The 22,534-nt window shown below is 42.6% G+C and overlaps 1 protein-coding gene across 1 annotated transcript in view; it reads left to right on the forward strand.

Moving 5' to 3' along the window:
- LOC139380585 (beta-galactoside alpha-2,6-sialyltransferase 2-like) overlaps positions 1 to 22,534 on the forward strand; it is a 61,518-nt gene that overhangs the window by 25,636 nt on the left and 13,348 nt on the right. The window contains exons 2-3 of the mRNA XM_071123404.1: positions 18,186 to 18,242; positions 18,387 to 19,537. Of these exons, the coding sequence (XP_070979505.1) occupies positions 18,472 to 19,537 (1,066 nt within the window). The 5' untranslated portion in view covers positions 18,186 to 18,242; positions 18,387 to 18,471. The remainder of the gene's footprint in view (positions 1 to 18,185; positions 18,243 to 18,386; positions 19,538 to 22,534) is intronic.

Raw genomic sequence — 22,534 nt, forward strand, 5'->3', positions numbered from 1 at the left:
GGCTGTAACGTAACAATGTGGAAAAAGTCCAGGGGTCTGAATACTTTCCTAATGCACTGTATTTGATTCCAATCCAGCCATTACAATGAGCCCATACTCCCACCAGCCTTTTCTGGTGTATTGGCACTCTGACGGTGTACTTTCCCATGATGAGAGAAACGTCTCTTGAGCAAGGCTTATTAATCAATCCAATGAGTCAATGCAGTGAATCAGCAGAGCTACAGCCTGGCAGTGAAAAATACCTGGCAAACAGGACCTCTGCTGACTGATAAATGGGTGTGTGTGTGTGCGTTTAAACAAGACATCATCCACACTGCATGGTTGACACATTAGTCATGTACTATGGAGGCATCAAGGTCTCTCCCTTCCTCTCTCTAACTCCATTTTTTTATTGAGGGGTTGGGTTAAATGCGGAAGACACATTTCAGTTGAATACATTCAGTTGTGCAACTCACTAGGTATCCCCTTTCCTTTCCTCTAAATGAAACGTCCTCCACTCATAATTACAGGAAGTCTCTACTAGAGCTGGGCAATATGAACAACAATTCTGGTCATTTATAATGATAAATAGTTTATAACATTTAAATGTTATCACCCTTAAAATTACTACACTGAACAAAAATATAAACAACTATTTCAAGGATTTTACTGAGTTACAGTTCATATAAGAAAAATAAATCAAATTAATTAATTAGGCCCTAATCTATGGATTTCACATGACTGGGAAAATGGATGCCTTAAAAAAAAGTAGGGGACTGGATCAGAAAACTAGTCTGTGTCTGGGGAGACATATCCTTCACATAGTCTGATTGTGGAATGTTATCCCACACGTCATTGGCTGTGCGAAGTTGCTGGATATTGGCGGTGTTAGGTTCTGAACAGAGAAACTAAAACGGACGACTAGAAAAAGCTCACACCAGTTTATTCACCCACTGTGTCATACAGCTGCAAATACATTTTGCCCGTGATCAAACAATGATTTTTACTGCCTGTCAGGGCAAGAGTAGTGGTGCAACTATTGTTCTGTTGTCTTCGCAGTCACTTCTCCATGATTGTTCATCAGTGACCTCCTGTTCACCTTATTCAACAGACCTGGGTCATATACTCTGTTCAACTTTTCTCTCACAGTAATTTTCCACACACCTATTTCCTCTTTACCCTTCTTTGACCCCTGACATATACAGTTGATGTCGGAAGTCTACATGCACCTTAGCCAAATACATTTAAACTCAGTTTTTCACAATTCCAGACAGTTAGGATCACCACTTTATTTTAAGAATGTAAAATGTCAGAATAATAGTCGACAGAATGCTTTAATTTCTTTCATCACATTCCCAGTGGGTCAGAAGTTTACATACACTCAATTAGTATTTGGTAGCATTGTCTTTAAATTGTTTAATTTGGGTCAAACGTTTCGGGTAGCCTTCCACCAGCTTCCCACAATAAGTTGGGTGAATTTTGGCCCATTCCTACTGACAGAGCTGGTGTAACTGAGTCAGGTTTGTAAGCCTCCTTGCTCGCACATGCTTTTTCAGTTCTGCCCACAAATGTTCTATAGGGCTTTGTGATGGCCACTCACTACCTTGACTTTGTTGTCCTTAAGCCAACTTTAGAAGTATGCTTGGGGTCACAGTCCATTTTGGAAGACCCATTTGCGACCAAGCTTTAACTTCCTGACTTGTGTCTTGAGATGGTGCTTCAATATATCCACATAATTGTCCTCCCTCATGATGCCATCTATTTTGTGTGCACCAGTCCCTCCTGCAGCAAAGCACCCCCACAAAATGCCGCCACCCCCGTGCTTCACGGTTGGGATGGTGTTCTTCGGCTTTTTCGTCCAAAAATAACAATGGTCATTAAGGCCATACAGTTCTATTTTTGTTTCATCAGACCAGAGGACATTTCTCCAAAAAGTACGATCGTTGTCCCCATGTGCAGTTGCAAACCATAGTCTGGCTTTTTTATGGCGGTTTTGGAGCAATGGCTTCTTCCTTGCTGAGCGGCCTTTCAGGTTATGTCGATTATAGGACTCGTTTTACTGTGGATATAGATACTGGAGGAAACAGGTACAGAAGTATCTTCACAAGGTCCTTTGCTGTTGTTCTGGGATTGATTTGCACTTTTCGCACCAAAGTACGTTCAACTCTAGGAGACAGCGCGAGTCTCCTTCCTGAGCGGTATGATGGCTGTGTGGTCCCATGGTGTTTATACTTGCATACTATTGTTTTGTACAGATGAAAGTGGTACCTTCAGGCATTTGGAAATTTCTCCCAAGCATGAACCAGACTTGTGGAGGTCTTCAATTTTTTTCTGATGTCTTGGCTGATTTTTTAAAATTTTCCCATGATGTCAAGCAAAGAGGCACTGAGTTTGAAGGTAGGCCTTGAAAGACATCCACAGGTAAACATCCAATTGACTCAAATTATGTCAATTAGCCTATCAGAAGCTTCTAAAGACACAACATCATTTTCTGGAATTTTCCAAGCTGTTTAAGGCACAGTCAATTTGGTGTATGTAAACCTCTGACCCACTGGAATTGTGATACAGTGAAATAATATGTCTGTAAACAATTGTTGGAAAAATTGCTTGTGTCATGCACAAAGTAGATGTCCTAACAGACTTGCCAAAACTATAGTTTGTTAACAATACATTTGTGGAGTGGTTGAAAAACGAGTTTTAATGACTCCGACCTAAGTGTATGTAAACTTCCGACTTCAACTGTTTCTTTCTGTCTGTCTGTCTGTCTGTCTGTGTGTGTGTGTGTGTGTGTGTGTGTGTGTGTAACATGGACCCTGGATCATTACTACTCTCCCTTTTGGGATGGATCACACCTCCATTCTGTTCCTTCCCACCTATAGGCAGAAACTTAAACAGGAAGCACCGGTGGTAAGGACCAATCAGAATCTATGCTTCAAGATTGTTTTGATCACGTGGACTGGGAAATGATCCGGGTTGCCTCTGAGAATTTTATCAACGTATACACTGACTCTGTGACTGGTTCATCAGAAAGTCCATAGAGGATGTTCTTCCCACTTAGACGATCCAAACTTATCCAAACCAAAAACATTGGATAGATGGCAGCATTCGCGCAAAACTTAATGAACTACTCAATTTAACCATGGCAAAGTGACTGGGAACATGGACGTATACAAAAGGACCAGCTACGACCTCCGTAAGGCAATTGGAGGCAAAATGACAGTACAGGTTCCAAGTGGTGTCGCAATTCAATGGCTCAGACACGATGTGGCAGGAATTTGACAATCATGGATTATAAAGGGAAAGCGACACCTCGCTTCCGGATGAGCTAAACACCCTCTTCTTCCACATCGAGGAAAACAACATTGTGCCACCGATGTGGGACCCGACGGTCATGAGGACTCAGTGGTCTCGTTTTCCATGGCCAACGTGAGTAAGTAATTTTAGGTGCGTTATCGCTCGCAAGGCTGCCGACTCAGACAGCATCCAACATTGGTCTGACCCAAGCCACATCCTCGGCTCATGTGCAGACCGGCCTACTGGAGTGTTTATGGACATATTCAATCTTTCCATATACCAATCTGTTGTCCCCACTTGCTTCAAGATGTCCACCATTGTTCCTGTACCCAAGAAAGTAATTTAGTTCAGTTCCTTCACGATCACCATGTAGCACTCACTTCTGTCATCATAAAGTGCTTGGGGAGGCATTTCACCTCCACCTTACCCGACACCCTAGACCCACTACAATTCATCTCCTCAACAGATCCACAGATGACGCAATCTCCATTACATTGTCCTATCCCACTTGGACAAGGGAAATACCAATGTAATGAATGATATTGTTTATCAACTACACTTCAGCCTTTAACATCATAGTGCCCTCCAAGCTCATCACTAAGCTCGGGGCCCTGGGTCTGAACCCCTCCCTGTGCAACTGGGTCCTGGACTTCCTGATGGGCCAACCCCAAGTGGTCAATGTAGGCAACAACACCTCCGTCATGCTGATCCTCAACACGGGTTCCCAACAGGGGTGCGTGCTCAGCCCCCTCCTGTACTCCCTGTTCACCCACATATTTCTCCGCAGTGGAGATGGTCAAAAGCTTCAAGTTCCTCGGCGTGTACATTATTGACAAGCTGAAATGGTCCCTTCACACACAGCGTGGTGAAGTTGGCCCAACAGCACCTCTTCAACCTCAGGAGGTTGCTAAGACCCAAACAAACTTCTAGAGATGCACAATTGAGAGCATCCTGTAGGGCTGTATCACCGCCTGGTGCTGCAATTGCGTTGTCCAAAACCGCAGGGCTCTCCGGAGGGTGGCGGGGTCATTCCAACGCATCACTGGGGGCACACTGCCTGCACTTCACGACATCTATAGCGCCCGGTGTCACAGGAAGGTTAAGAAAATCATCAAGGACCTCGGCCACCCGAGCCACGGTCTGTTCGCCCTGCTACCATCTAGAAGGCAGACACAGTACAGGTACTTCTCATTTTTTTATTGATTTGTATTAAAAAAAAATTTTTTTACAAAAACAGTTCACATTGTAGCCAATTCAGTTAGAGTAATTCTGTTACTGATTTTGGTTTCAATCACGTAATAATTCATAAATTTGATATCAGTAAAAACACAAACTAATATGTACATCTTACCTTGTTACTTCTGTGAACTTTTCATTATTCTCCCTCATGAGGGAGAGAAATGAGAAAATACTTAAAGATTTGTGGGTATTTGTTAATGGAATTACAACGCACGAGGCAAATCATTTCTCAAACTAAATATGCATTGCTATTTTATTTGTGTTTCTACCTTACGTCTTTGTCTGCTAGATGTTTTCTAAGACCCCTTTTCCATCTGTTTGACCAGAAATCAAAGCCTTTGTTTAAAAATGGTTGGAAAATAAAATTAATAAAACATTTTTTTTCATTTAACACACAATTTGCCAACTGCTCATGGGTCCTTTTTTAGATGGACCCATGAGTACATAATGATATGCATTTGAGAGTATTTTAACACTGCTAATGCTGACACTGCCATTCTGGTTGTTGATGATCATTATTATTATTTTAATGTAATTTTTTTTAGAGTAATTTTTACCCCCTTTTTCTCCCCAATTTCATGGTGTCCAATTTGTTGTAGTAGCTACTATCTTGTCTCATCTCTACAACTCCCATACGGGCTTGGGAGAGACAAAGGTTGAAAGTCATGCGTCCTCCGATACACAACCCAACCTAACACAGCGCGCATCCAACCCGGAAGCCAGCCGCGCCAATGTGTCGGAGGAAACACTGTGGAAACCTGGCAACCTTGGTTAGCACGCACCGCTGGTGTGCGATGAGACAAGGACAAGCCCTCCCTAACCTGGACGACGCTAGGCCAATTGTGCGTCGCCCCATGGACCTCCCGGTCGCGACCAGTTACGACAGAGCCTGGGCGCGAACCCAGAGTCTCTGATGGCACAGCTGGCGCTGCAGTACAGCGCCCTTAACCACTGCGCCACCCGGGAGGCGATAATCATTATTATTACACTTTCCAGGTTGTTCAAAATGCTTACCATTGTACAGTATGGGGGGCAAACTCACGTCACCCACTAACAATGTGTTGATTTAGTAAGAGCATGGCCTGGGGGATAGAGATGGAGGGGGTTTAAACAGAGATCATAATACCACAATAACTTCAATGGATCAGCTCATTAGGTGGTCAACGGGCTTCTCTGAAACCCCATGGGTAACCACATGGATGTGCCTGTGTGTGTTTTGAAAGTGAGAGAGCGAGTAAGCATATGCTGCATTCTCTGTGTGTGTTATTGAGTGTGTGTACATTAGGTCCATCATTATTGGCACACTTATAATAAAGATGAGCAGAAAAGACTGTACTGTATATAATAAGTACAAATACTGAGCTATATGCTTAAAAAAGGGAAATTATTTTATACTAATATAGGAAAAGATACTTTGTTTAACAAGTTTTAAAAAAGACTGGTCAAAATTATTGCCACCCCTGTTTTCACTCTAGCACCTCCCCTTTGAGTAAATGACACTGAGCCTTTTTCTAAAATATTTTATGAGCTTGGAGAACATGTTGGGAGTGATCTTAGACTGTACCTCCAAACAGAGTCTTTCCAGATCCTTGATATCCTTCCACTTATGGACTGCCCTCTTCAATTCAAACCACATGTTTTCAATGGGGTTCAAGTCCTGAGACTGAGATGGCCATTGCAAAATTCTGATTTTGTGGCTATGGACTTCATGTTGGTGCTCATGGGTCCTTTTTTACATGAAAATGACCTCCGTGTCGTTATCCTCACAGAGGGGAGGAGGGAGTAGTGGTAACGGGCGGCAATCATTTTGACCCTTTTACCCTTGTATTGCTTGTTAAACAAACATTTTTCTCTGAGCAATTTAATCATTATAATATAATTTCTAAATTTTTCTGAGGAGACAATAGTTCAGTATTTGTATTATTTATTTTAGTATTTTTTTGCTCATCTTTGTCCAGTTTGCCAGTAATTATGGGCCTGTTTGTTCACCAGGCTGTGCACTGTGTTTGAGTGGCAGGTGGTGGGATGGCTGGAATGATCTGTGGGTGTCTGTGGCCTGCAGTGTGAGCTCAGCTCCACGTACTAGGTACTAGCCACAAGGAGACTGGACCTACTGCTGGCACACACACTCGTAGGCATATCTCTACACACAAAGTAGGGAGGTGGCGAGGAAGTAATAAGGTAAGGGAGGAAGACAGAATGTAAGGAAATAACATTACTATGCTGCTGGATTAAGGTTTTGGCAGAGTGTGTGGGAAGGATTTACCCTCCTGTGTTTTAGGTCATAGGAAAAGGAGGAAATATGAACAACATATCCCTCACTCCATCAGAGAGATCTGCCGCTCTCCATCCCCCAGCATTCCTCTCGACCTCCTTTAGCTCTCTTATCTTTCTTTCTCCTCACGTCTTTCTCCTCCTGCGTCTCCTCCTTTTATCTCTTTCTCTTTCTACCTTCATCTCTCTCTGCGTCATGTCTCTTTCCTGGCTGACTGGCTCTCTCTATCTTAGGGCTGGCACAATGAGTATTAACTGTGTAACCGTTATGGATGAAGATGGTCATAACGGTTTGATTTTTTTTTTTGTGGAACTGTTTCTGCTGTAACATGGACTCTCAACAACACCCCCATCAATGCAGCAGCACACAGAAATAGAATGAATAGAACAGGCTTGGCACCTAGGTCGTTATCAATAAAACGTCACAATACGGTGCAGAGCGTTCGATTTGGAGACCCCCAACTCCACTAAAACCATTGACAACTGTGCCATTTTCAGGGAGAGAGTGTGCACGTGAGTTTCATACCACGTACTACTAGCAGCATATTAGCCACATATTGTTATGTGCTAGCTGTTGGTCTGTTATGTTTTATAAATGTGCAATGAGCATAGAAATACATTTTATATAAGGAATTGGCAACTCCTTCTAGTTCTGAGAAGTATGCTTCTTATACAGGTAGGCAGGCCACTTTTTAAATTTAGAATATTTCTTATTTAACTTGGCAAGTCGTTAAGGACAAATTCTTATTTACAACGACGGCCTACCCCGGCCAAACCCTCCCCTTACCCAGACGACGCTTGGCCAGCTGTGCGCCACCCTACGCGACTCTCGATCACGGCCGGTTGTGATACAGCCCGGGATCAAACCAGGGTCTGTAGTGACGGCTCTAGCACTGTGATGCCGCGCCACTTGGGAGCCCTCTTGACACTTGATTTCAACATCTAAACAAAGTGAGCAGGCTTATGTAGTTCAAACAGTTGGAGACGGACAGAAGGGTCTATTCATAACAGTGCAACTGTTTGACCTTGTTAGCAAGCAAATTGATCCAAGTTGGTTAGACTTTAAAGATTAGCTGGCTACTCACTAGCATGTGGGCCTGGTGTGCTTGAGAGATTGTTTATGAGACCGGTGTTAATTTTCCGTAAAGCCTGCTATAAGAAGTTAGTAATTATTAGTGGATGTGTATCGTTTGTTACATTTGTAACAATGGGTATGTTCATAGACAGACTTGAAAGCAATATCAGTGATTATTGCAAAAAAAGGTTAAACTATTTTAATAAAATGATTATTATTATGGTTGGTCTTATGGTTGCGGAATACTTTTATATTAGCCTATGTATAATTTCATAAGCCCTGAATGAATTAGATTATTCCCTGTTTGAAATGCAGTGTATTGACCTTTTTTTAATGGTGCAACAAAGCTTCTGTCGAGAAAGTAAAAATGTAAATATAAATGGAGATATGATTTTTGGTCAGATGGCCAGGCCCTAGTCCTGTGCTATCCTGTGGCAGCTATATTCATTTTTGATGCTAATAGGCGCTAGCAGGGTTGCCAACTCAGATCAAACTCGATCCTAGAGATGATGGAATCTCTTTTAACGTGTTTACGTTTCAGTTATGTTATATTTCATTCAAGAATATTCCTGAATATCTCCAGGCCAAACTAGGGGGTAGCAAAGCAACCTTCTGAGCTAGCCTTTCCCTTCACTTGCAGACTAACTGTTATTAGCTACAGTATTAGGTATCATTAGAGATTAATATCACAGATGGAACAATGAGCCAGATATTTCACCAGATGTATAAATGTGACGCATCCGGTTGGCGTTTCCACTCACTACCAAATATGGTGGCGCATTTTGCTACACTCGCATTAACATCTGCTAACCATGTGTATGTGACAAATAAAATTTGATTTGAAGAGAGGAAGCCAGATGGATTTTGACCTACATTCTGCAAAAATAAATCCTCGATTTAAACATTTGATATCAATACAGTTTTCTGTTTCCAAAACTAGAATCTGTAACAGTGGACTATGTTTTGTAGACCCTTTGCCAATGTTTGTAAAAATTGCCTTGTTTAGGAGTGCAAGAGTGAATTGAGTTATTGCACATGTGCAATTCAGAGTAGGTTCTGTGAATTTCCCTAACGGAAATATGCTAATAAATGCTAGAAGGTGCCAATAGGATCTCGCTTGGCTCTGTCCACCTTCTTGCTTGTTCTACCCACTATGATTAATTTGCTTCCATTGAAAATATCACCTCTCTGACCCCTGCGAGTGGAGCAGGGTGAACCTGTAGGTGAGGGGCAGGGATGCAGGGTCTACACAGGAAGAACGTGGAGAGGGATCCACTGTTCATATGGTCTGGCAAGCATGATATGAGCTCATTGATTGTTATTCTTCCTGTGCATCTTCCTCTCTTTACTCCCATATTTCTCTCCTCTTCCTCTGAGGATTTATTCCATCCTTTTTTCTCACTGTGATTTTGTAATATCCGAGCGGCTCGGGTGTCTGCTCTACTGTCATAAACTGTGAGGGAATTGATACTCATATAAATGCCTTTGGTCTAATGAAAGCAGTAGTGGTGCTTGTGTAAAATCAGTGGGCAAGCCAAGCCCGGGGGGGGGGGGGGGGTGGCATATAACAACCTATGTATTGTGATGATTGCTTTCTTTGCTCTATAACCTGTTAGGTCTATATATCACGGTCACAAGGCATATGAACTAAGGCCGAGACAATAAGAAGACAGTGGCAGAATAAATTCAACCACACCTTCCTTTTTTTTTTATCACAACACTGGAGAGCAACCTCCACAAAACATTATTGCATGTAACAAAGAGTTACATGACCTACTGGTCAAGCAAGTTAGTGTTTCTGACATTTTTGGACCACTAAACTATTGAAGTTGCAAAGAAAACAGGAGCTGCCTCCACTATTCAAGCACCATTTCACCGTTTTCCAACATTATTAAATCACCCATGTTTAGTCTAGTACAGTGACAACTAAAAGATACTAAAAACAATTTAATCCAAGCAACCTAACCTGAATGTGTCGGTCCCTGGTTCTGATTGTTTGTGTGTGTGTGTGTGCGCACATTTGTGCAAGTAGAAAAAACGTGTTTACTCACCCTACTTGTAGAGAAATGCCATCCTCCTTTAGCCATCCTACCTGGCTAAAATGCTTAATTTCATGGCCAACTTTAGCTAGTTAACATTAGCCTTCTACATATTGAACTTCCATCCTCTCAGGCCAGGAGCACAAAAATGTATGAATTTATGGTTGGATCAGAATCGCCATTATAATCATTGGCCAGGATGGAGAATTAAGTAAAACCACAAATCCAAATCCATAGCTAATTTAGGAAAGGGACTATTTTAGTTAGCTAGACACTGAAGGACAACATTACATTGAGATGCATTACGAGTTTCTGTCAATGACGTATGCTCTCGAAGTGATTGGAGTGAAGCCAAATCCAAACTGGCTTCCCTTAACACTTTTGTTTGGTGCACCAGGACCATTCACAGTTTAGCTCACTCAGTTTAGCTCGACGCAGATTGGCTATTATTTTATAGAAAAAAATTATCACGGGAGACCAAATGCTCGCTTTCTTCCCTTGCATTCAATGCTACGGGCAGCAACAATGTCATACTCTTTTGGACCAGACCGCATCAGATGGTCTACAGAGACAGAGGGGGGTTGTTTCGCCCGCTCGGATGCTTTCTTCATTGAGATACATTCAGCCTCTTGCGAATTGAAGGAAAAGACGAAAGATTTGTATTTAACTAGGCAAGTCAGTTAAGAACAAATTCTTATTACAATGACGGCCTACCCTGGCTAAGCCCTAACCTGGACGACGCTGGGCCAATTGTGCACCGCCTTGTGGGACTCCCAATCACGGCCGGTTGTGATACCGCCTGGAATCGAACCAGGTCTGTACTGACGCCTCTAGCACTGAGATGCAGTGCCATAGACCGCATAATAGTTTTAGTTCAAGGCCGCAATTGGTTGTAGAACGCTCTTTGGTTTCAGTAGCAGCTCTTATGACACTGGCTGTTCAGACCTGGGTCGAAATAGTATTTTGGTTTTCCATACTTAAGGTGTGCTTTATTTAGCCTTGCCGCCTGACATAATGGAACCAATAGGATAGTTCCGAAAGTTTAATGAAGTGCACACTGAGTCAATTGATGTTTTGACAGCCTTATCCAAGTGACAAATATGCTGATGTGTATATACAAATAATGCATTAAGAGAATGTGTTGATTGGCTATATCTCTATTCACAGTTTAGCTTTAGCAGCTGTGGGGTTTAAGTAGGACTGTAAACTAAATGATTTGTCTTTTATTTCCCATATATTTTCCTTAGGGCTCTATCTGGCTTTAGTTATAGTTATATTTCATGATTCTCTATATGAGATCGGGAAGGTTTTAGTAAGTCTTATCAAACAGCACGCCAACTGAGATCCTCGTCCGTCTGTCTTCTGTTTGATCAGACCTCCTGAGGGCAGCTTGTGTGTATGGGTTAGACTTAGGCTGCAGAGATGATGAATTATAGAGTATTTGCGCTGTATTACATGGTTCTGCACTACACCTCCCTCCTCCTTCTCCGATCATTCTATCTCTCTTTTTTCCCAGTCTTACTGGCTGTTATTCTTCCTCTTTTCATCACCTCTTCCACTGTTCAAAAGCTCTGTGTTGTGTACCTAGAGGACACATTTTACAATAGAGCTAGAACTCTTCCTCCGCCCCCTTTCTCTCTCAGTATGTGGTTTTCTCTGCCATGTAAATTCATGACCACATAATGAACCTCCTCAGGGTAAAGGGCCTGCTAATGCTTAGGCTAACTCAGTCTCTCTCTCTCTTTTTCTCTCAATGATTGTATAGTGTATAGACTACAAAAGATAGTCTTGAGTGTATAGATCTATAGGGCCTTTATGAATGGTGAGAATGCTGCTGTAGATTTGAAACAATTGCATATTAATTGTAAGTGATATGGTGACATTTCACCCGGCATATTAGAAGACAAGGTGAAGAAATGACCTTATTGTTTAAACAGACCGGATCCTCTTTGATCAACAGGAATGGGCTAGCTGATAGGGGCTAGGAGTGGATTAGGAATTGAGCATCCAACAACATGCTTCGAGAAGAGAAGGACTTGATGTTTTGGACAGAACACCATGTATACCACTCTGGAACACTTAATTATTTTTGAGGAACAAAATGCTTTACCTGTGTGTACAGTACATACATGCAGGTTTTAGGGTTGTCCCATTGGTGTACATCAGGGATGGGCCACTGGTGGCCCGCGGCCCCCCTTTTGAAGGCCCTCGGCATCATCAGTTTTTCGTGTTAGCCCATGTCAGCTAGCATTTTTTTGATAGCTGGTCGCAAAACTAATGTAGCAATCTGAACTTGTTATCATGGTCTAATTACCGCCTGGGAGGCCACAATTGATTTTGTTGGTCAGGCTCACTCAAATATCATATTAAACAACGGCAAACGTTTCTCTCCACCCTATGGGAAAATGTGTAGATTTGCAGGAAATAAGCAGTAAAACGCAGACCCGCAGGCATCTGCGTCCCCCTCATGATCATTTCAGATTTTTTTGTGTCCCCCATCAATGTTGCCCATCCCTGTAGATAGTAGAAGGAATTATACGCCACAGGAAAGTATTTTGGTCTCTCTTTACCCCTCTACTACTGAACTCACTCATACATTACACTCTTGTACACTTCTTTCTTCCTCTCCTTCCTGTCTGGTTGAAGTTTGTGTTTTTAATGAGAAACCCGAACCTCCTGAGACCTAATTATTATTATTTTTTTCACTAATTTATAAATCACCGCACATCTCCCGCTACCCACTCAGCATAGGATAGATAAACTTACTGATGAGGGAGGATTGCCACTCAGAGAAAATATTATAATCCATGTTACAGGGCTCTAGACTAACTTTTTCCACTGGTGGCACTGGGGCTACCAACTTTTTCAGCTTATGGCACCAGCACATGATTTGGTCACACCAATTTAATGACCTGATCGATGTACCTGCATTCAATATAGAACCAGGCTAATAATGACTAGACATCTTTTTTAAATGTGCATGTCCTTGCAGGGCTTGACATTCAGGTAAATTTGCCAGTGGCACACCGGGCCAGTGCCAACTGAAAGCTACTGGCCTGAATGAGAAGACTGGCCTGGGAAAGCGGATGATGCACGCATCATTTAAGGCAAGGCACCACACCCTAATGGGGTATTTTTTTCCCTTAATCACAATTAACCTCCAGACACCAATATAATACTTTTTTTGTATTACAACTTTTTTGAAATGTTGTTTTAAAATATACAAATTAGGCAATATATCATTAAATATGCACATATTTCATATACCCCAATTCCATTTTTCTTGGCACTGGATGAAGTTAGCCTTTAAACATTTTGGTTTCATTTTGTTAAGACACTCCAGGATCAAACTTGTATAGTCCAGTTTGTGAACAATCTACTCTATCTTTCTATCTGTAAAATACTAAAGACATGTACATAAACTGCATCTGTTTAGTGCATATTTTCCAAGAAAAAATGTATTCTAGAATAATATTTTCACAAAAAAGAAACAATTCCCTGGTATATAAGTCTGGAGGATATACAGTGGGGCAAAAAGTCAGCCACCAATTGTGCAAGTTCTCCCACTTAAAAAGATGAGAGGCCTGTAATTTTCATCATAGGTACACTTCAACTATGACAGACAAAATGGGAAAAAAATCTAGAAAATCACATTGTAGGATTTTTAATGAATTTATTTGCAAATTATGGTGAAAAATAAAATAAGTATTTGGTCAATAACAAAAGTTTATCACAATACTTTGTCATTGCCAAAAGGGTATATAACAGAGGTCAAATGTTTTCTGTAAGTCTTCACAAGGTTTTCACACACTGTTGCTGGTATTTTGGCCCATTCCTCCATGCAGATCTCCTCTAGAGCAGTGATGTTTTGGGGCTGTTGCTGGGCAACATGGACTTTCAACTCCCTCCAAAGATTTTCTATGGGGTTGAGATCTGGAGACTGGCTAGGCCACTCCAGGACCTTGAAATGCTTCTTACGAAGCCACTCCTTCATTGCCCGGGTGGTGTGTTTGGGATCATTGTCATGCTGAAAGACCCAGCCATGTTTCATCTTCAATGCCCTTGCTGATGGAAGGAGGTTTTCACTCAAAATCTCACGATACATGGCCCCATTCATTCTTTCCTTTACACGGATCAGTCGTCCTGGTCCCTTTGCAGAAAAACAGCTCCAAAGCATGACGTTTCCACCCCATGCTTCACAGTAGGTATGGTTTTCTTTGGATGCAACTCAGCATTCTTTGTCCTCCAAACACGACGAGTTGAGGTTTTACCAAAAAGTTATATTTTGGTTTCATCTGACCATATGACGTTCTCCCAATCTTCTTCTGGATCATCCAAATGCTCTCTAGCAAACTTCAGACGAGCCTGGACATGTACTGGCTTAAGCAGGGGGACACGTCTGGCACTGCAGGATTTGAGTCCCTGGCGGCGTAGTGTGTTACTTATTGGTAGGCTTTGTTACTTTGGTCCCAGCTCTCTGCAGGTCATTCACTAGGTCTCCCTGTGTGGTTCTGGGATTTTTGCTCACCGTTCTTGTGATCATTTTGACCCCACGGGGTGAGATCTTGCGTGGAGCCCCAGATCGAGGGAGATTATCAGTGGTCTTGTATGTCTTCCATTTCCTAATAATTGCTCCCACAGTTGATTTCTTCAAACCAAGCTGCTTACCTATTGCAGATTCAGTCTTCCCAGCCTGGTGCAGGTCTACAATTTTGTTTCTGGTGTCCTTGACAGCTCTTTGGTCTTGGCCGTAGTGGAGTTTGGAGTGTGACTGTTTGAGGTTGTGGACAGGTGTCTTTTATATTGATAACAAGTTCAAACAGGTGCCATTTAATACAAGTAACGAGTGGAGGACAGAGGAGCCTCTTAAAGAAGGTCTGTGAGAGCCAGAAATCTTGCTTGTTTGTAGGTGACGAAATACTTATTTTCCACCATAATTTGCAAATAAAGTCATTAAAAATCCTACAATGTGATTTTCTGGATTTTTTTTTTCTCATTTTGTCTGTCATAGTTGAAGTGAAAATTACAGGCCTCATCTTTTTAAGTGGGAGAACTTGCACAATTGGTGGCTGACTAAATACTTTTTTTGCCCCACTGTGGGCTTTTAAATTATGTATGATTTACATGTAGTGAGCTTTGAAATTATGGATTTATGTCCATTTGAATGTGGTCAAAATTCAGTTTTTGCCCCTTATTTGTACTACTATTAAGAGGACAATATACCCCAAAATCTCAATAGATAAATTGAAAAAATGTCATTTCAGCCTGTGGTGCCTCACCTTTTAAATGTTATTTTTCATTTGCGGGCTGTGCAAGTAGCATATAGCCTACCGTTAATACACAAATGCATTTTAACTTGACTATCTTATTTACATTGATTGTTTCGGGGGGATGTTTGCGGATTCTCAAAAAGGGTGTTATTGTTAGCAATTTTTAACATTCACTCTACAATTGTAGGGATCTAAAAGTCAGTTTTATATTTTGGTGAATTCAGTTTTTATTTTTCAGGGTTTCACTCTCAATCACCCTTTTAATTTAATTAAATTGCGTGCCTAGCAAGAGACTGTGTTTGGCTAGCCCTGTACTGTACAATGTGCTGTGTAAACTACATGTGATGGCAGAGTTTTGCAAGACAAATACCCGCGCGATTGATGCAAATCATCATGATATTCTGCCAGGTAGGCCTACTTTGCACTCAACAGTTTAATTGGTTTAAAGGTTTTTTGGGAAAGCCTGATGACTTTATTGAAAAATAAGTGTCGCACTGCCAAGTCTAAGGGTCGCAAAAATGAGTGGTTTGGTTGCAGTTTTGAGCCCCGAGTTAAACTTTTTGAAATGTTTTCTGCATGCAACATTTGGGACCCACTTCAAACAAATTACAACCTTTTTTATGAGGCTTGTATTGATGTTTATATACAGAAATAATTCATAGGCTAATACAGTATATCATGCATATATACTGAACAAAAAGATAAACACAACATGTTAAGTGTTGGTCCCGTGCCTTATGAGCTGAAATAAAAATGCACAAAAAGTTTATTTCGCTCAAATTTTGTTGGCATATTTGTGTATATCCCCGTTAGTGATCTTTTCTCCTTTGCCAAGATAATCCATCCACCTGATTAGGTGCTGATTAAACAGTGCTGATTTAAACAGTATGATCATTACACAGGTGCATCTTGTGCTAGGGACAATAAAAGGCCAGTGTAAAATGTGCAGTTTTGTCACACAACACAATGCCAGAGATGTCTCAAGTTTTGAGGGAGCGTGCAATTGGCATGCTGACTGCAGGAATGTCCAACAGAGCTGTTGCCAGGGAATTTATAGTTAAATTCTCGACCATAAGCCGCCTCCAACATAATTTTAGAGAATTTGGCAGTATGTCCAACCGGCCTCACATCTGCAGACCAGTTCAGGACCTCCACATGCAGCTTCATCACCTGCGGGATCGTCTGAGACCAGCCACCCAGACAGCTGATGAAACCGAGGAGTATTTCTGTCTGTAATAAAGCCCTTTGTGGAGGAAAAACTCATTCTGATTGGATGGGCCTGGCTCCCCAGTGGGTGGTCCTGGCTGCCAAGTGGGTGGGAATATGCCCTCCAAGGACCACCATGGCTGCACCCCTGTCCAGTCATGTGCAATCCATAGATCAAAGCCTAATTTATTTCAATTAGCTAATTTCCTTATATGAACTGTAACTCGGTAAAAACTTTGAAATTGTTGCATTTTGCGTTTTTATATTTTTGTTCAGTGTACATTGTATTGAGTGTGAATGTTTAAGCCATCGGTCTCCAACAGGTAGATTCATTCTGTCTTCCTTCCCGGCAACCTTCCCGGCAACAATCCAATCAAAGCCACATTGACATTCCTCCTTTTTCATCCCCTCTTCCATTGTTCAAAAGCTCTCTGTATCTAGAGGGCACATTGTACAATAGAACTAGCACAGCTCTCTCTCTCTCTGTGTGGTTTTCTCTGCCATGTAAAACCACGACCACGTAATGAACCTCCTAGGGGTAACGGCCTGCTAACGCTTAACTCAGTCTCCTCGTTGTCCTTTTCCTCCTGCTCTTCCCCCACTTTCTCCTCCAACTCCTCTCTCTCCTCCCTTACCCATCAGTCCTACTCTTCTCCACCACAAGATGACAAAGACCATCCATTCTCTCCCTGCCTCCTGTCTCCGTCTCTTACCTCACTCTCTACATTTCTATGCATTACGGTTTCCCTCTTTCCCCTTCACACTTCCTCTCTGTCTCTCTGTCATCTGCTTCATACATTTTTATTTCTCTCTTTTCCATCTTTACGGTATACAATTATATCATTCACTTTGACTCTCTATTTCCCTTGCCCTCCTGTCTTTCAATCTGTGGTACACATTTGTGTTGTTTGACTGAAGTTACTGATTCACAGATCCTGATTGCTGCCATGTGAAATGCTCCCCCTTCGACACACACACATACAAACACACAGGGATTTGTTCATGTATATCACTCCCACACATCGGGCCCCAGTGGAGCACTCAGGATGACTTTGCCATGAGGAACCTTTTTTGTTTTTGTCTGGCTGGTGAGTCTCAATGAAGGCTGCTTCTCACTGTTGTTACTGCCCCGGAGGTCAGATGGCACATTTACACAGGTTGGCCTCTAACCTGAAAGGTCTGAGCTGCACCACAGAGACTCACAGCACTCACAGCTCTTGTGGGCAGGGTTGTAAACCCTCAGAGAGAGAGAGTGGGAGGGAAGCCACACATTCCCACTTCAATATAAAAAAACTACACTCAACATCAAAACGTATGCAAATGAAATGTTATCACATATATACTGCCCCAAGCTTGTGATAAGATGCCATTTGCATAGGTTTCCGCTCTTTGAGTAGTTTTTGATATGGATGTGTTTCTTCTCTCCCTCTGTGTTATATCCTTTCCCTTGGATTTCATATTCCAGGGTGTGCATGTACCTTTTCCTCTCTCTGTCCTCCCTTGGGCCACAACCCAGCCTGACCCCCTTTCCTGACTCTGTTTAGCCCAGTGGTTTATCTTGGCTTCCCAGTGTGGGACGTCTGGAAGTCAGGACAACCACAGGGACTCCCCTGAGACCGCTCCTCCTCAGCTCGGAGCCCCCCACCCATCTCTAGAGATTTGTTCCAACAATACAGGCTATACAGGGTTGCTAGAACCGTGTCATTGAGGTGTCAGGCAAGTTAATTTAATCTTGGTGTGTGTGTGTGTGTGTGTGTGTGTGTGTGTGTGGTCCTACCTAATTTGTACCCTTTTTTTTTTATTTCCCAGGGTTCCGTTCTATCCTAGAAGACACATGGACTAAAAGAAATAGGGGCACCAGGCGAGGTAAGTCTTGGAAAAGACAATAAGAAACACACACACCAATACAAAAACCTTTTGAAAAGATGGGATGTATCCTTTTAACCAAAATCAAAACCCTCAGGTCCACTTTAGGTTAAGACTGTCACCTTTGACCTCTCACCCCTGCAGGCCCTCTGGCTGTCCTCTCAGCTGAGACCTGACTGCTGATTGGAGCCGGCCTGGTGTTCGTATAGGTGTGTTTGTGTGTGAGGAGATGAAGTCCAGTATGCGTCAGTGGCGGAGGCTGGTGTTTGTGGGGATGTTGGCATGGGCCCTCCTCTTCCTGGTTCTGCTATCCTACTTCCTAGACGCCCGCGTGGACAACGAGGCCCTGACCTCCGCCGGCTCCTCGCTCTCCCAGCATCCCGACACGCGGCGCTTGTCCTCCATCCAAGCCGCCTCCCACCAGCAGCACCACTCCGTCATGGGCTCCCGACCCGAACCCGCCTACACCACCTTTACCACCATCTACCCAGACCCTAACTCTAACCATTACCCAGACTCCGAAGCAGAGCCTAGCCCCACTTCCACCACCTCAGAGCCTGGCCTGGAGCTGAGCCAGAGCTCAGACAGCGGTCCCTACGGGATCAGCCAGGAGGGGGTGGGGGGCAGCCGACAGCAGCAGGACTACCTGGACCCCCAGACCCTGGCTGCATGGTCCTCTTTTGGCACGGAGAACGTGGGTTCCCACTCCGACCAGGCGTTGACCCGCAGCCGTGAGAGAACCGCCTGGACCCCCTCTGATGCTGAGTGGGGGCCCAACCGAACCAAGCGCAGATCCTCACGTGAGGATGAAGAGGGGGACGAGGAGGGGGTTCAGATGAATAACAGCCACAGGAGGAGGACCACAGTGTGGGGGCGTAGGGGGAAGAGAGATGGGTGGGGAAAAGAGGAGGATTTAGAGGAGTACTACTTCTCCAAGTCGGCCTCGGTGGTGCAGCGACTTTGGCGGGGAAGTGTTTCCTCTGGAATGCTGTCCCCGCGGCTGCAGCGCGCTATGCGTGACTACCTGAGTGCCAACAAACACCACGTGACCTATAAAGGACGCAGATGGGCTGCCCAGAGCTCCAGGGAACTGCTGTGTGAGCTGAAGGATCAGGCCAGGCTGAGAACACTGGACGGGTCCGAGCAGCCCTTCTCCTCGCTGGGCTGGGCCCATCTGGTGCCACGCCTGGCCCTGGAGCAGCTCTACAGACAGGGGGGCCAGAGGGGCTTCAGGAGCTGTGCTGTGGTGACCTCTGCTGGGGCTATTCTGCACTCAGGCCTGGGGAAGGAGATCGGTGAGTGAAGGCTAGAGGGGTAGAGAGAGGAGTGGACAGGGGATGGTAGAGGAGGGGAGAGGGAAGGAAGAAAAGGAGATGGAGGGCAGGGGGAGGGAGGGAGGTATGCAGGTTAAATGGGATGAAGGGATTGAAGGAGAGCTGGGATACAATGGCTGAAACTTGACGCTTTTATTGGTACAGTAAATTAAAAAAAAAACCTTTGTTTTCTGTTTTACCTAATGCCCTGATAAATAGGACCCTGGTTTTGCCTATATGTGACTGTGTGTCAGTCAGAGTGTGAAATACAGCATTGATCCTGAGCAGATTTCTCAGTGACAACCCAGTCTGTTTATGTGAGGGGAGAATGTGTCTCTTTACGAAGTGACATCCACAGTATTGATTGGGAAGTAAATTTGTCGTGTAACGCTATCGACTTCCCAATTCGCCCCACAGACTAGTGCTAGCTTACTGTAGCACAGTGACGTGACATTTGGTCTTGGGCTCTAAACTGTCTCACACACCAAGTAGGAGACATCTATCACCCAGTAGTAACAATTTCTATGATTGGTTGAAAGGGAATTGGCATGTCATAATTCCCGAAGGGTCTTGAGCAGTTAATTTGGAGATCTTCTATATACTGTATTTCTAGATACTTTGGTTGACTGCATTGCAGCTTGTCTTTGTGTGTGTGTTTTCTGTTCTCTGCGTTGGCGGCTCTATGTGGGCATGGGGAGAGTGTGAACTCGGGGACAGATGGCTCACTTGTTTAATTGTATAGATTAGCAGGAAATCAAACCATATTGATCTCACTTAGATACTCCTCATCTGTCCAATGCTGAGGTGTTTCTGGAAATACCTTCCTGTCTTCCCATCCTTTCCTTTCCTTGTCAAAGTGTGTGTACAAGCATGTGAATGTATGTTTGACATTAGAGTCAATAAGATGAGAGGTTTGTGAATCTGTCGTTGGACATCTGTACCAGGCTAATGTTTCGCTGCCACCGTGTGGTGAATTGGCTGAATAACATCCTCAACGGCCTTCTACGGTTTAGTCCTCTCATCGTCTCACTGCTCTCTCCCGCCATATCTCTCCACATCCACCCCCCCCCCCTATCCATACACTCTCCTTCTGAATTCCAAATAGACCCCCACCCCTCAGCTATACCTTAGCTTAGGCCTTTGTGTAGATCAGAAAGGTGTCTCCAAGATGGTATCTGATAGGTGTATCCAAATGGTGAAAATTACACCTTTTCCTAACCAGAGCACAAGATGGCGTTATTACCACATGGGCATTTCCACGGTAACCGCATGATGCTGAGATTTCGATTTTCACTTGAAAATGTATGCCAAACAAAAACCATTGATTGCAAAGTTAAACAAATGGTACAACTCTATGCACCATTTAACAGTTTCTACTGACATTTTAACAGAAAGACATTTACTTGAACAGAGTAGATGTAAAGTTGGGTTACAGAATGACAGTAAAACTCTGTTTAAATATCTACTCTGAAATTAGGATTCAAAGATGTCTGCTGGAAGAAAAAGTATATTTTGGTCTTTGAACTACAGTAAGTGAAGTGGATTAACACCCAGTAACAGAATGCTGGTATAAGAATGACATCACGGGTCCCTGATTCTCTTCATGGTGGTAGGTCCTGAATAAGTACACACTAATATCCTCATTTTCATGTTTGGGTGTTTATTCTACACACTGGCTATTATTCTAATGAGCTCGCCCCAAACAAGACCACATTTGGTTGGTCCGGACCTGACCAAATCTGTACCAATCATAGACTTATGTTTCACAAGTTTGGACATCTTAGTAGAGCACAGCACAGTAAATTATACTGTAATCTACTGTACTAAACTCTACTCTACTGTATTGTACTGTACAAACTTGTGACACAGACGTCTATGACTTTATCTGGAAAAGGACGAAGCATGTAACAATTTTTTTATTGCTTCATATTTTAGGGCATTATTAAATCAGTTGTGTTTTTCCTTATTCTGTTTATTTTTCCTTCAAATTCAGTTTTCTCCGCTTTGGGTGTAGATGCCCTTTAATTCAAGTAAGCACCAGCAAAATACTTATTTAAGTTTTCTGAACAAATCACCACTGGATTGATGCTAATAATCATTATATCTTTCTGCCAGGTAGGCATAGGCTACTTTGTAGTTAACATTTCATTGAAAATGTTTTTGAGAGTGTTTCCATCTACCAGAAGATGGTTATTAGCATAATCGCTAACCACTAGACAAAGTGGTAGAGACACACACACAGACCGGGTATTCCCATGTCTCCTTATAAAGTTAAAGGAAAATACGAATCACTGATGCATTTTGTTTATGTCTTTATAATAATATTGAGCAAAATTAATACATTTTCTAATAAGTTCAATAGATTTAGTAGATTTCCTACTATGTTCAATACATTTTTGAATATTGTTGAATTCCGTTTTAATGTCTGGATTCCGTCCACATTCCCCGCATCATGGATTTTATAGGGCCCTAATATTTGGACTGCTGAAATGTTAACTACTTTTCAACATCCATGGACTTCCTGTGTTGGTCGGTGCTCAGTGGGTGAGGAGGTTGGTGACAGTAAATGCAAACATTGTTAGATTTTGTGGTAATTCTGTCAATGATTTGGCAAAACCTAAATATAAATATTGAAATTAGTTGGTATTTTTAAGACTTTTTCAGCTAAACATTTTCTAAAACCCCTTTTCCATCTGTTTGACCTGAAATCAAAGCATTTGGTTATTCCTCATTTTTAGGGTGGAAAATGGTTGAAAAAATAAATATATATAAATATGCCTTAAGTTCTCAAAAATATAGGCTCAGCTTTCTTTTTCTTTTTTTTCTTTCATTTTTATTCCGTTTTTTTTAATTTATTTTTTTAAGTCTAGATACAAACTTATACATACAAATAACAACTTACAGACACACAAACAATGACTACATCTCATCTGACCATCATTCATACCCCCATCCCTAGTGCCTTAAACTGAACCAATT

Source organism: Oncorhynchus clarkii, chromosome 22, assembly GCF_045791955.1.
Source record: "Oncorhynchus clarkii lewisi isolate Uvic-CL-2024 chromosome 22, UVic_Ocla_1.0, whole genome shotgun sequence".
Classification (NCBI taxonomy): Eukaryota; Metazoa; Chordata; class Actinopteri; order Salmoniformes; family Salmonidae; genus Oncorhynchus; species Oncorhynchus clarkii.